This window comes from Trichechus manatus, unplaced genomic scaffold (genome assembly GCF_000243295.1).
Source record: "Trichechus manatus latirostris isolate Lorelei unplaced genomic scaffold, TriManLat1.0 scaffold00095, whole genome shotgun sequence".
NCBI lineage: Eukaryota > Metazoa > Chordata > Mammalia > Sirenia > Trichechidae > Trichechus > Trichechus manatus.
The window spans coordinates 4,224,775-4,238,595 of NW_004444031.1; the positions used below are offsets into that span (position 1 = coordinate 4,224,775).

The following is a 13,821-nucleotide window of genomic DNA, read 5'->3' on the forward strand; positions in this document are numbered from 1 at the left end:
TGGAGCAGTAGAACGATGGGATGCAGAACTCAAATTCTAGTAAGAAGACCAGACTTAATGGTCTGACTAAGACTGGAGGTGCCCCGGAAAGCATGGCCCCTGGTCTCTCCAACTCTTCAGACAGGGATTGGACTGGACTGTGAGACATAAAGTGATACTTGTGTGTGCTGTCGCAGAATGGGGTGAGCAGTTGGGGTCTCGTAACAATGTATATAAAAAAAAATAAAATTAAAAAAAAAAAGACGTACTGCATTGGGCAAATCTGCTGCAAAAAAGACCTCTTTAAAGTGTTAAAAAGCAAAGATGTCACTTTGAGGACAAAAGTGTGTCTTACTCAAGCCATAGTGTTTTGTCACCTCATATGCACATGAAAACTGGACAATGAATAAGGAAGACTGATGCCTTTGAATTATGATGTTGACAAAGAATCTTGACTATACCATGGACTGCCAGAGGAACAAACAAATCTGTCTTGGAAGAAGTACAGCCAGAAGGTTCCTTAGAAGCAAGGATGGCAAGACTTCATCTCAGGTACTTTGGGACATGTTATAAGGAGTGACCAGTCCCTGGAAAAGCACATTACACTTAGTAGAGGGTCCTCAAGAAAGAGGGAGGCCCTCAACGAGATGGACTGACACAGTGGCTGCAACAATGGGCTCAAATGTTGCAACGACTGTGGGGATGGCACAGGACCAGGCAGTGTTTCATTCTGTTGTACACAGGGTCACTATGAGTCAGAACTGACTCAAGGGCACCTAAGGACAACAGATCTTAGGGAACTCTCTTCCCCATACTCATTGCCTGGCCAGTTCTTACCCAGAACTCAGCTTAGACATGTCCTCCTTCAGGAAGCTTCTATGATAACCACCCAGCACATATCTGGGTACTTCTTACGTGCCCCAGATCCTGTATTTCCCTCTCTTTTGCTCTTATCACACTCTCTCATACCTGTAGGCTTGCTTGTACTTGATGGTAAATGCTATGAGGAAAGAGGCCCTTGCTGTGACCAGCCCATGCCTGGGGCATTGTACCTGTTTGGTATATGCTCAACAAATATTTATTGAATTAATGAGAGTTTACAAGAGCCATGTAATAAAATATAAACATGATTATTCTATAATGTTAATGTAAAAAGCAGAATATAAAATTTTGTGTATATTAAACTGTAACTCGTAAAATAAATAGAAAATGTGATTCCAATTAAAATTAAAAGTAGGGCGGAAGGAACCAGGCATAACTGTTAATAAAGATTATCTTTGGATGGTGAAAAAAAAAAAGAATATAAGGATTTACTAATGATGTTGACTGAGGTGCAGCAAGCATTTTATACATAGTTTTATCACAGTTTTGAGATCTGCTTAAACAACACTGACAGCCAACTGAAAGAAAAATGACCTTTTAATGTATTTTAAATAAAATTTCACTTTCTTCAAAGCATTAAACACATTAAAAAACTTTCACTGTTATGCTCATTTGGAAAAAGCAAAACCAAAGTTTTATGTTTTTACCTGGTCTTGGTACTGGCTGTGCTGCAGGAGTCTGAGTCTTACGGGCAGATGCACCCTCCTGTAAAAGAATAAAAATTGATGATATCAAAGTTCCTTTATACAATAGTGTAACGTTTTAATTACTTTTGAAAAAAAAATCCTTATCACTCTGTCTCTCATTCACTCAGTCACTCCATGGATCATGCTATGACTCTCAATTTAAAGAAAATAAATAAAAAATTGTCCTTATCTTTTATGCTATTAGTCATGAGGTAGTAATAGAGATCTTTTGTGGAAAATAAATTTGTTACCAAGAGCATTTACTGGACCAAAACGAAAACAAACCAAACCCACTGCCATCGAGTCGACTCTGACTCACGGCAACCCTACAGGACAGAGTAGAACTGCCCCATAGAGTTCCCAAGGAGCACCTGGTGGATTTGAACTGTCAACCTTTTGGTTAGCAGCCATAGCACTTAACCACTACGTCACCAGCGTTTCCAGTTACCGGAAGTATGTAATAATTTTCAAGTACTTAATCATCTGCTTAAGCTGACCATTTTAATATTTAATTTACCAGTTTTAAAATCCAGTCAATCTTCTTTCCCCTAAACAGTCTCAAAATGAATAAATGATACCTAAACTCATGTTAGAAAGATGTGAACAATTTTATTTTGGAGCTTGTAAAAAAAGAAAATAAAGCATTTCAAATAATTAAATTCTTTAAAAATATTCAGGAAAAAAATCACATTTATAAAGATAAGATCTGTTAAATTTGATTTAATGAAGATGGGACTATCTCAAAAATTGAATAACAAATCTCAACTAATCGCTGAGCAGGTGATACGTACAAGGTAATTTGCTAGGTGCTAAAGTGTATCAATTATAGACTCATGAGCAGATGCTTCTGAAGTGCTTAAGATATTTAAAAAGTAGTCTGTCTTTAGTGTAAAAGTTTCAATAATATTCATACTAACTTTTCATAAAATATTTTTCTTTATAAAAGGATGCAAATGTAAAATTCTTTATTATGAGTCCATGGAGAGTTTATTCTAATAGTACTTAACAGAAGGAAAGCTAACAAATACCAAATTAATTACATAAATCCACAGTAATGAAAATCAATATTAGGATCGCAAAAAAAATTTCCAAAGCAACATTGTTAAATAATGTTTATTTTATTACACTATATTCTCTTCAAAATTTGAGATTTTTTACATGGTAAGGTATCCCACATCTTATTTATTTTTTATAAAAATTGGTACAAAGAAAAACGTATTTCACTTCCAATACAGTGCTTTCCTAGCATTCAGGTAGAATGCCAGAAAAACTATTCTCTACTGGAATATATAACAGCAGCAGCAGCAGCAACTAACAAAAACTCTCAAATCACATGAGGAAGCAGAGTATCCTTTTCCAACATTTCCACTAGTCTGTATTTAGTTACATACTGATACATTTAAAATTTCAGTCACTCTGAGTCCTGGTTTCACGGATATGCTCGGTTTTTGAAAATCTGTCAAGCTTACTCATGATAAGTCATTTTTCTCTAAGTATATTAAAGTAAAAATTTACATTTAAAAGAAGGTACGTTAGTATCAAGGAGGAGAGCGTATTACACATTCAACATCATTACACTGAAATCTTCTGATTACATGTGTCTCTAAATGCATGTCACGGGACATAACTGTTTTTATTCTTTTTTGTAATCCCAGTGCCTAAAACATAGCATACCTCAATAAATGTCTGTTGAACTCAACTGAGACCTAGATTTTTAAAAACGAGAAGCCAAGGGATAATCATCAAATAGGAATCAAAGTAAAGAGATTTCAGCTTCTTATCCCACGTCCCTGAATAACGAGGAATCAACTATTACATCTTAAAATAACAGGAGTAGGCTTTAAGCATATCGCTTATAATTATAACGTGCGAATACCGCTTCATAGGGGCAGGGTTTAAGTACAAAACAGAAAAATAAAGGCAATAAGGCAGAAAGAACAATAATGAGCACACATATATGCAGACATCATTCTATCTACCTTTGACTATCAGGCTGGTTGCATCCAAATCAAAGCCCTTCTTTCGGAATAGAGTCAACTAAAGTTCAAAATCACCTGAATTCAGTACTATGTGCCTACAAAAAGAATTATCCTAAGCAAAACTAAAATATACCTATAACATATGAACAAAGAGTATGACTTTTAGAAAACAGGTCAGTGAAATGTACAACCACATATAAGTCATATGAAAAAAAGTCTTTTCCATTAAAAATTATAAGCTTTCAAGAATTTTTTTTTCTACTTTTGAAAAAGCTAAAATTTTGATCGCTTTGAGTAGCAATAACATGTTTTTTGTTTGCTCACTAAGCAATCTTTGCTTGCTTACCCTCTCCCACCCCAAATCCCCCCTTTTGGTAATAAACACTACCCCTGGTCACTGGGGGAAGATCTTTGTCCTAGGCTAAGCCGATCAGAACTCTTCTTTAGAATTTTTCTTTCTTTTTTCCTTTTTTTATAAACTGGGGCTAGCTATTAAGACCTTTAGCCATCGGGCTACAAGGAGGTATGCCCAGCTTTATTGACGACCACATCCCTTGACTCAAGAAGAAAATCCATCTACTGAAGAGAATGAAGCTAGCAAACAAGAGGTGAAATACAGCATCACTTATAACACTTATGACGTGGTCTACAAGGCCTATGCTACCTCTGACCTTTTGATTATATGACTCACTGAAATCCCCATTTCACACATACCGTTTTTGCTGAACTGAATCTGTCAGTTGCAACAGACTTTTATATAATTTTGTCTTCTCAATTTATTAAAAATTTGAGTTGCCAAATTCACTATAACTTTGCATAATCTTGGAGTAAGTATGTACACACATACACACATGCACAGCTATACAACTATAACACAACATTCGATTGTGAGATCATCCTACTCTGATCTGCATTATTTTGAAATAAGGTTTTAGAAGTCACTGCATAAGGGATCTCAAAAACCATATAAAATAACTGCAACACCTCCCACTCTGAAGAGACAGAGGTAAAGTGGTTCTCAAAGGCTACAAAGTGGTATATTTGCCATATTATTAAGAAACAGGAAAAATAATTTAGCAGTAATATGGAAGAGACTGGACAGTTCTATGTTTTTTTAAGATATCTGGATTGGAGAAAAAATACTATCCAGCTGGGAAAAGAAAGGTATCAGCACAAAAACAACCAAAAGAGCTGACAAGTTGTGCTAACTGGAGAGGAAAACCTGCTTTCTCCTGAAAAGTCAGAAGCATTACAATTTACCAAGACTTGAGGCAGTCTGGAAAAGACATAACTGAATTAAAATGGAAGGGGAAGACAGTGATAGAGTCGTATTTACAAAGTGAAAAAGATAAAACAAGGTATGCTGTTTACTAGTAATCCATGCTGTTCTTATTTTAACAAGTGAGATAATCTAAAATCTTCTGGTATCGGGAGAGAGAACACTGGAGTCTGTAGCTTAACAAGTAGGAAAAAAAAGAATATCATAGGAAAAAAAATTGTAGCCAGTATCAGTATGAAAAAGAGTAGACTATAAATTCAGTTAATTTTGAAAAAAAAAGAAGCTATTTCACATGAAATGTAGTGAAATACTGAAAACTCTCAATGAAGAAAACATACAGAATCTATATATGCAGACTAATTTACCTTCCTGACTATACCGTATTAACGACAGCAAAAGTCACACATCTTAAACGTTAATAATTATAACCTTGCATACTTTTGCCTTTATAAAAAATAATTTCTATGAAATCTGCGTTCGGTATTTAGAATTCACAAGTACAATAATATTTAAATAACCACTTGAATAAGTACATTTGGTGAGTTTTTTTTTTTTAAGTGATTTGGAAAAACTGTCACAGAAAACAGCAACTCCAGACAAACCACAATGACACCGAAAAACAAAAGATTTTCTAGAGCAAAACACTGCAAAGCAAATCATAAACACTTATTTTTTTTTTAAGACTTCTCATAGCTGAGAGGCATGTGCATAAAAGTTTGCCAACATAGAAAATAGTTAACACATTCCTAAAACAGTACCTTCCCCGCCTTTTAAACACTGTATACAGGTAAAGGACTCTGAAGTTTGAAAATAAGTAACCTTCTCTTTCCATCCCTATTTCCAGCAACTCCCTCCAGCTAAGTAACCACTTGCATGGCTGGGCCATATTCTCCCTCATTACACAGCCTCAAAACAACCTGATGGAAGTATATGTTATACATATTTTATAGATGAGAAAAAATTACATTAAGAAACCTATAACTGGCATGTCCTAGGTCACACAGCTAGCTAGTAAGTGGCAAACAAATTCCAGCTTTTTTTATTCCAAACTCTATGGTCCTAATCATTACACCTCATTATCTCTCCTTCTAAGACTTCCCTCAGCAACTGTACTTCTACTTTGTCATTCTCATTTCCCATAATTTAAATGTTACCCTTTTGTGACCTCTTAGCACTCTCTGCATACCTCTATTAGACTCCTCATTATGCAATATAACTCTCTATTTACTTGTCTGTTTCCCCAAACTAGACTGTAAGATACTTGAGATCAGGAACTGTCTATCACTCCTCCAATACCTGGTACAGAGCCAGGTGCATAGCAGGTGCTTAACCAGTGTAAACTAATTCATAAAAGCAATGCATTTACCTTAGAATCACTGATTCACCAGTGTTACACTAGGTAGAGGGCAACAATAATTACTATCTGGATTAAAGACAGAGTTAAATTAAACAACATTCACTTATTCCACATATACTCATTGAGAAAATACTATCTGCAGGTAGGAAATGGGAATGCAGCACCAAGAGTGAGGTGGTCCCTGCCCTCATTAAGCCTGAAATCTAACAGGGGAGACAGTTTTAAAAGAAAACTTAACAACAAATTTTATGTGTGTGTGTGTATATATATATATATATATATATATATATATAGTTGTGTATGTGTGTGAGTATATATGTACGCATTTAGTTATTTGTAATGTTTGTGTGGTATGTACTGTATTTTCAGCTCAGCACCCAAAACAAAGTGAGACTATTAAATGTTACACCATCTTCTTTCGAACACAGTGCTACAGACAGAAGCAACATGCCATCTCACTGTAGCAAAGACCCAAAAAACTAAGTAAAACAGGTATAAAGGTCAATCCTGGAACCCTAAGCATCAAACGAAGGGATAAAGAATTCAATCAAGCACCAAATGGAAGAAGAAACTGACAGAAAACAGAGAATGAGAAGAGCTACAGAGCGGAGGTCCCCAGCCAGTTAACGTGGCATAAACTTGCCATCTTGGAACGCAGCCAACAATGACCTCAGACAGGGAGTATAGAAAGACAATTTCACGAAGCTCCCAACAGTCTGCACATCATATGCACTCCCGTCTCTCCTGCTCTCTACACCATGCGCCGAGCATCATGACCCTGAGCAGCACTTGAGAGGACTTTCAGACCCCGACCCTGCCGCGCAACACCCCCCAGCCCCACACGGCTGAGCACTGCGACTGCGAGCACTACAAAATGACCGCAATAAACTCAAACCTATCCATACTCACACTGAACATAAATGGCTTAAATGTACCCATAAAGAGACAAAGAGAGAGAGTGGGGGGAGAAAAAAAACATCAATATATTGTCTCTAACAAATATATTAAAAGGATGGAAAAAATATATCAAGAAAACATCAACCAAAAAAGAGCAGTAGTGACAATACTAATCTGAGATAAAACAGACTTTAAAACAAAATTCACCATAAAAGACATTATACAAATTATTAAACGGACAATCCACCATGCTGATGAACCCATAATAAATATCTACGTGTCCAACGACAGGACTCCAAAATACGTAAAAGAAACTCTAATAGCACTGAAAAGAGAAACTGACAGTTCCACAACAGCAAGTGATTTCAACACACCACTCTCGGTAAAGGTCAAAACGTCCAGAAAGAAACTGAGCAAAGATACATAAGACCTGAAGGCCACAATCAACCAAGCAGACCTCACAGACAAATGTAGAACACTACACTCAACAGCAGCAAAATATACATTTTTTTCCAATGCACATGGAACGTTCTCTAGAACAGACCATATCTTAGACCAGAAAGCAACTCTCCAAAAAATCCAAAACACTGAGATAATACAAAGCATCTTCTCTCATCACAATGCCATAAAAGTAGAAATTAATAACAGGAAGAGCAAGGGAAAAAGAATCAAATACATGAAAACTGAGTAATATCTTGCTTAAAAACCACTGGGTGATAAAAGAAATCAAAGATAGAATCAAAAAATTCCTAGGATCAAATGAGAATGAAAATACATCACAGCAAAGGCAGGGCTCAGAGGTAAATTTATAGCAATAGATACACATATCAAAAAAAGAAGAAAGGGACAAAATCAAAACGTTAGCTTTAAAACTCAAACTAACAGAAAGAGAACATGAAAAGAAGCCCACAGTAACCAGAAGAAAGATCAGAGCGGAAATAAATGAAATAGAGAACAGAAAAACAATAGAAAGATACAACAAAACCAAAAGTTGGTTCTTTGAAAGGATCAACAAAATTGACAAACCACTGGCCAAATTAGCAAAAGAAAAACAGGAGAAAAATGACCTAAATAAGAAATAAAATGGGAGACATTACAACAGACCCAACGGAAATGAAAGGATCATAATAGAGTACCATGAAAAACTGTACTCTGACAAATTTGAAAACCTAGAGGAAATGGACAAATTTCTAAAAACACACTACCTACCTAAACTAACACAAACTAAGGTAGAAAATCTGAACAGACACATAACAAGTGAAGAGATTGAAAAGATAATTGAAAAAAAACTCCCAACAAAAGTCCTGGCCCAGATGGCTTCACTGGAGAATTCTACCAAACATTCAGAGATGAGTTCACACCAGTACTACTAAAACTATTTCAAAACACAGAAAGGAAGGAATACTTCCAAATTCATTCTATGAAGCCAGCATAACCCTAATGCCAAAACCAGGCAAAAAATACCACAAAAAAAGTAAACTATAGACCAATATCTCTCATGAATATAGATGCAAAAAATTCTCAACAAAATTCTAGCCAATAGAATTCAGCATCATATCAAAAAAATAATACACCACAACCAAGTGAGATTTTTAACAGGTATGCAAGGATGGTACAACATTAGAAACTCAATCAACGTAATCCACCACACAAATAAAACAAAAGAATCACATGATCATATCAATCAGGCAGAAAAGGCATCTGATAAAGTCCTATACCCATTCCTGATAAAAACTCTCAATAAAATAGGAATAGAAGGGAAATTCCAAACATAATAAAGGGCATTTATACAAAACAAACAGCCAACATTATTCTCAATAGAGAGAGACTGAAAGCATTCCCCTTGGGAATGGGAAACAGACAAAGATGCCCTTTATTACCACTCCTATTTAACATTGTGTTGGAAGTCTTAGCTAAAGCAATACGGCAAGAAAAAGAAATAAAGGGCATCCAAATTGGTAAAGAAGAAGTAAAACTATCCCTATCTGTGGATGTTCTGATACTATACATAAAGAACCCAAAAGACTCCACGAGAAAACTACGGGAACTAATAGGAAGATTCAGCTGAGTAGCAAGATACAAGATAAACATAAGAAAATCAGCTGGATTCCTATACACCAACATAAAGAACTATGAAAAGGAAATCAGGAAAGCAATACCATTCATAATAGCCCCTAAAAAAATAAAATACTTAGAAATAAATCTAACCAGAGATGTAAAAGACATATACAAAGAAAACTACAAAACACTACTACAAGAAACCAAAAGAGACCTACATAAGTGGAAAAACATACCATGCTCATCGACAGTAGACTCAACATTGTGAAAATGTCAATTCTACCCAAAGAAATGTACAAATACAGTGCAATCCTGATCCAAACACCAACAGTATTCTTTAACAAGATGGAATAACTAATCATTAACTTTATATGGAAAGGAAAGAGGCCCTGGAAAAGTAATGCGTTATTGAATACAAACAACGAAGTAAGAGGCCTCACACTACATGACCTCAGAACCTACTATACCGTTAGGGTAGTCAAAACAGCCTGATACCAGGTACAATGACAGACACATTGACCAATGGAACAGAATTGACAGCCTAGATGTAAATTCATCCACCTACAGTCACCACAAAAATGAAACAGGAACCATGCCTCACACCATACATGAAAACAAATTCAAAACGCATTAAGGACTTAAATGTGCAAACTAAAACCATAACATTCTTAGAAGAAAAAGCAAGGCCAACACTATCAGAACTGGCTTTCAACAATGGTTTATCTAGCATGAAGAAAAGCACAAACAGCAAAAGACAAAATAAATAAATGGGATATCATAAAAATTAAAAACTTTTGTTCATCAAAAGACTTACCGACAAAATGGAAAGATAAGCTATCAACTGAGATAATATCCTCAGAAACCATACATCCAACAAGAATCTAATAACCAAAATATGTATAAAACTTTGACAACTTAACAATAAAACAGACAAATAATTCAATCAAAAAATGGACAAAGGACTTGAATAGACATTTCACCAAAGATGACATTCAAATGGCCACCAAACACATGAAGAAGATGCTCAGTGTCATTAGCCAACTGAAATATGCAAAAAAAAACCCACGAAGAGATACCGTTTCACTTCCACTAGGATGACTAAGATAAAAAATAATAAAAATAAAAAACAGAAAATAACAAATGTTGGCAAGGATGTGGGGAAATTGGATATGGGGAATGCAAAATGGTGAAGCCATTGTAGAAAACAGCGTGGCAGTTCCTCAAAAACAACTAACACTAGAACTACCATATGACCGAACAATTCCACTCCTAGTCACCGTATTTTTACGCAAGTGACACACGCTTTCTATGTCTGTTTGCCAACCACACCATCCTCCCATGAGGTATTTGCGTAAGTGTGCTATGCCAATTCTTTTTTACAGCAACATGTAAAAAACATCGGCATATAAGTGCTTATGAAAATACCTCGTGGGGGAAAGCGTGGTTGGCAAACAAACGTAGAAGGCAGGAGTTATTTGCATAAAAATATGGTATATAACCGAAAGGCTTGAAAGGAGAGACTCGTAAAGAGATTTGTACACAAATATTCGTTACAGCACTATTCACAATAGCCAAAAGGTGGAAACAACCTAAACGACCATCGCAGATGAATGGATAAACAAACTGTGGTACATACATACAATGGACTACTACTCAGCCAGTAGGAGAAATGAAGCCTTGATACATGCTACAGTATGGATAGAGATTGAAGACATTATGCTGAATGAAATAAACCAATCACAAAAAGCACAAATACTGTAAGACCTCATTTATATAAAAAGACAAGAAAAGGCAAATGTACAGAGACCAAAGTTTATTAGTGGTTACCAGGGGGGAGGAAAAAGGAGGGGTTCACAATGATGGGAAAATAGCAATAATTAAGGATACTGTTGCACAGACAATTATTATAATTGCTGTCAATAAGATGTACACCTATAAAAAGCTGAACTGGCAAAAGCTGTGTGATAGATATATTTACAACAATGGGAAAAAAACGAGTAGCTTCTGAGGCTGCTTATGTACAAACACCTCACAGTATTTGGTTTCTTGATTTCGAGGTTTAGTGTCATGGTTTCATGGGACATTCCAGTTAATTGTCCTAATAACATGTTTACTGCTTCTGTTCTACCTCCTAGTTCTTTGCATAGTGTAGTGGGGTCTTAAAAGCTTGCAAGCGGCCATCCAATACAGGACAATTGGTTTCTATTAGCCAGAAGCAACAGAGGAAGAAGGAGCATCAAGAACAGGAGGAGGATGTGGAATATGTGGCTAACTGACTCCAGGAACAACTGCCTCCTACGCCATGAGACTAGAAGAACTTGATGGTGCCTGTACCATTACTGAACATTTTGATCAAAGATTCTATACAAGAATCTTTGATCAAAAGGAGGAAAATGTAGTACAGAATTTCAAATTCTCATAGACTCTAAACTTTCTGGAGCCATGAAGGCGAAAACTATTGCCCTGAGATAATCTTTAGACCTTAAAACAAAAATATCCACTGAAGCCATCTTAAAACCGAACAACAGTTTAGCTTAACTATTAAAAAAAGGCTTGCTGTAAGCATTATACTCCTTTAAGAACTATCTATATGAGATCAAATTCTCAACAGCAACTTGAAAGATTAGACAGGAAACTTAGGGGGCAGTGAGTGTATAATTAAGGAGGAAGGAACAACTCAGCAAAGGAGGGTGAGAATGGCTGCACAACTCAAAAAACATACTGATGTCATTAAATTGTACATGTAGAAATTGTTGAACTGATGTGTGTTTTGCTGTATATATGCTCAACAACAACAAAATAAATAAAATTTAGGGAGAAAAGAGGCTTCCTTTCTTCTACTGGCTGAGTAGTATTCCACTGTATGTATGTACCACAATTTCTTATACATTCATCTGTTGATGGGCATTTAGGTTGCTTCCACCTTTTGGCTATTGCGAATAGTGCTGCAATGGACACTAGTATACAAGTCTCTTTCCAAGTCTCTGCTTTCAAGTCTTCTGCATATATACTTAGGAGTGGAACTGCTGGGTCATATGGTAGTTATGAAGCCCTGGTGACGCAGTGCTAGAGCTCGGCTGTCAGCAGTTCGAATCCACCAGCCGCTCCTGGAAACCCTATGGGGCCATTCTATTCTTTCCTATAGGGTCACTATCAGTCAGTATCCACTGGACAGCAATGGATTTTTTTTGGTATGGTAGTTCTATTTTTAGTTCTTTGAGGAACTGCCACACTGTTTTCCATAACAGCTCTACCATTTTGCATTCCCATCAGCAATGGATAAGGCTTCCAATTTCCCCACATCCTTGCCAACATTTGTTATTTTCTGGGTTTTTTATCTTAGCCATCCTAGACCGGGAAAGGAAAAAAAAAACCAAACCCCCTTGCCATCAAGTCAATTCCGACTCATGGCAACCCTATAGGACAGAATAGAACCATCCCGTAGGATTTCCAAGGAGCAGTTGGTGGATATGAACTGCCGACCTTTTGGTTAGCACCTGAGCTTTTAACCACTATGCCTAGTGGGAGTGAAATGGTATCTCGTGGTTTTGATTTGCAACTCTCTGATGACTAATGATGTTGAGCATCTTTTCATGTGTTTGGTGGTCATGAATGTCTTCTTTGATGAAATGTCTATTCAAGTCCTTTGCCTATTTTATGATTGGGTTATTTGTCTTTTTGCTGTTAAGCTGTCAAAGTTTTATATATATTTAGCTTATTAGATTCTTATCGGATATATGGTTTTCGGAGATTTTTTCCCAGCCAGTAGCTTGTCTTTTCATTTTTTTTGGCAAAGTCTTTTGGTAAACAAAATTTTTTAATTTTTATAATGTCCCATTTATTTACTTTGACTTTTGCTGTTCGTGATTCTGTTATTATGCTAGATAATCCATTGTTAAAAGGTAGGCCCAAAGCGTTGCCCTTGCATTTCCTTGTAATAATGTTACAGTTTTAGTTTGCAAATTTAAGTCCTTAAATCCATTTTGAATTTGTTTTTGTGTACGGTGTGAGGCACAGATCCTGTTTATTTTTCTTCACGTGCAAATTCAGTTTTTTCTAACAAACACCATTATCAAAGAGACTGTTCTTCCCAATCGAACTGACTTACCCTCCCCCTTGTCAAAAAGTAGTTGACCACAGACATGGGTTTATGTAGCCGACCTTTTGAGGGACATCTTTCAGAACACAACCCACTTTCCCTTTCCTCAAAAGTGCTAAACCCTATCCACAATAGATAAATATATGAATTAAATTCAACCAATCATCCCAATCCAAATTCCAATGCCGTTTTTTAGTGAGATGGAGAAACAAATCACCAACTTCATATGGAAAGGGAATAGGCCCCAGATAAGTCAGCATTACTCAAGAAGAAGAACAAAGTGGGAGGCCTCACACTACCTGATTTTAGAACCTATTATATACCGCCACAGTAGTCAAAACAGCCTGGTACTGGTACAACGACAGATACATAGACCAATGGAACAGAATTGAGAATCCATACTTAAATTCATCCACCTATGAGTAGCTGATATTTGACAAAGGCCCAAAGTCCGTTAATTGGGGAAAAGACAGTCTCTTTAACAAATGGTGCTGGCATTAACTGGATATCTATCTGCAAAAAACTGAAACAAGACCCATACCTCAAACCATGCACAAAAACTAACTCAAAATGGCTCAAAGATCTAAATATAAAATCAAAAACGA

At 36.2% G+C, this 13,821-nt stretch overlaps 1 protein-coding gene across 2 annotated transcripts in view; it reads right to left on the reverse strand.

Annotated features, from left to right (window-relative positions):
• The window catches only part of CDC73 (cell division cycle 73), a 151,701-nt gene that overhangs the window by 45,562 nt on the left and 92,318 nt on the right, over positions 1-13,821 (reverse strand). For both annotated transcript variants that reach the window (XM_023737010.1, XM_004382550.2), the window contains one exon: positions 1,509-1,566. In XM_023737010.1, the coding sequence (XP_023592778.1) occupies positions 1,509-1,566 (58 nt within the window). The remainder of the gene's footprint in view (positions 1-1,508; positions 1,567-13,821) is intronic.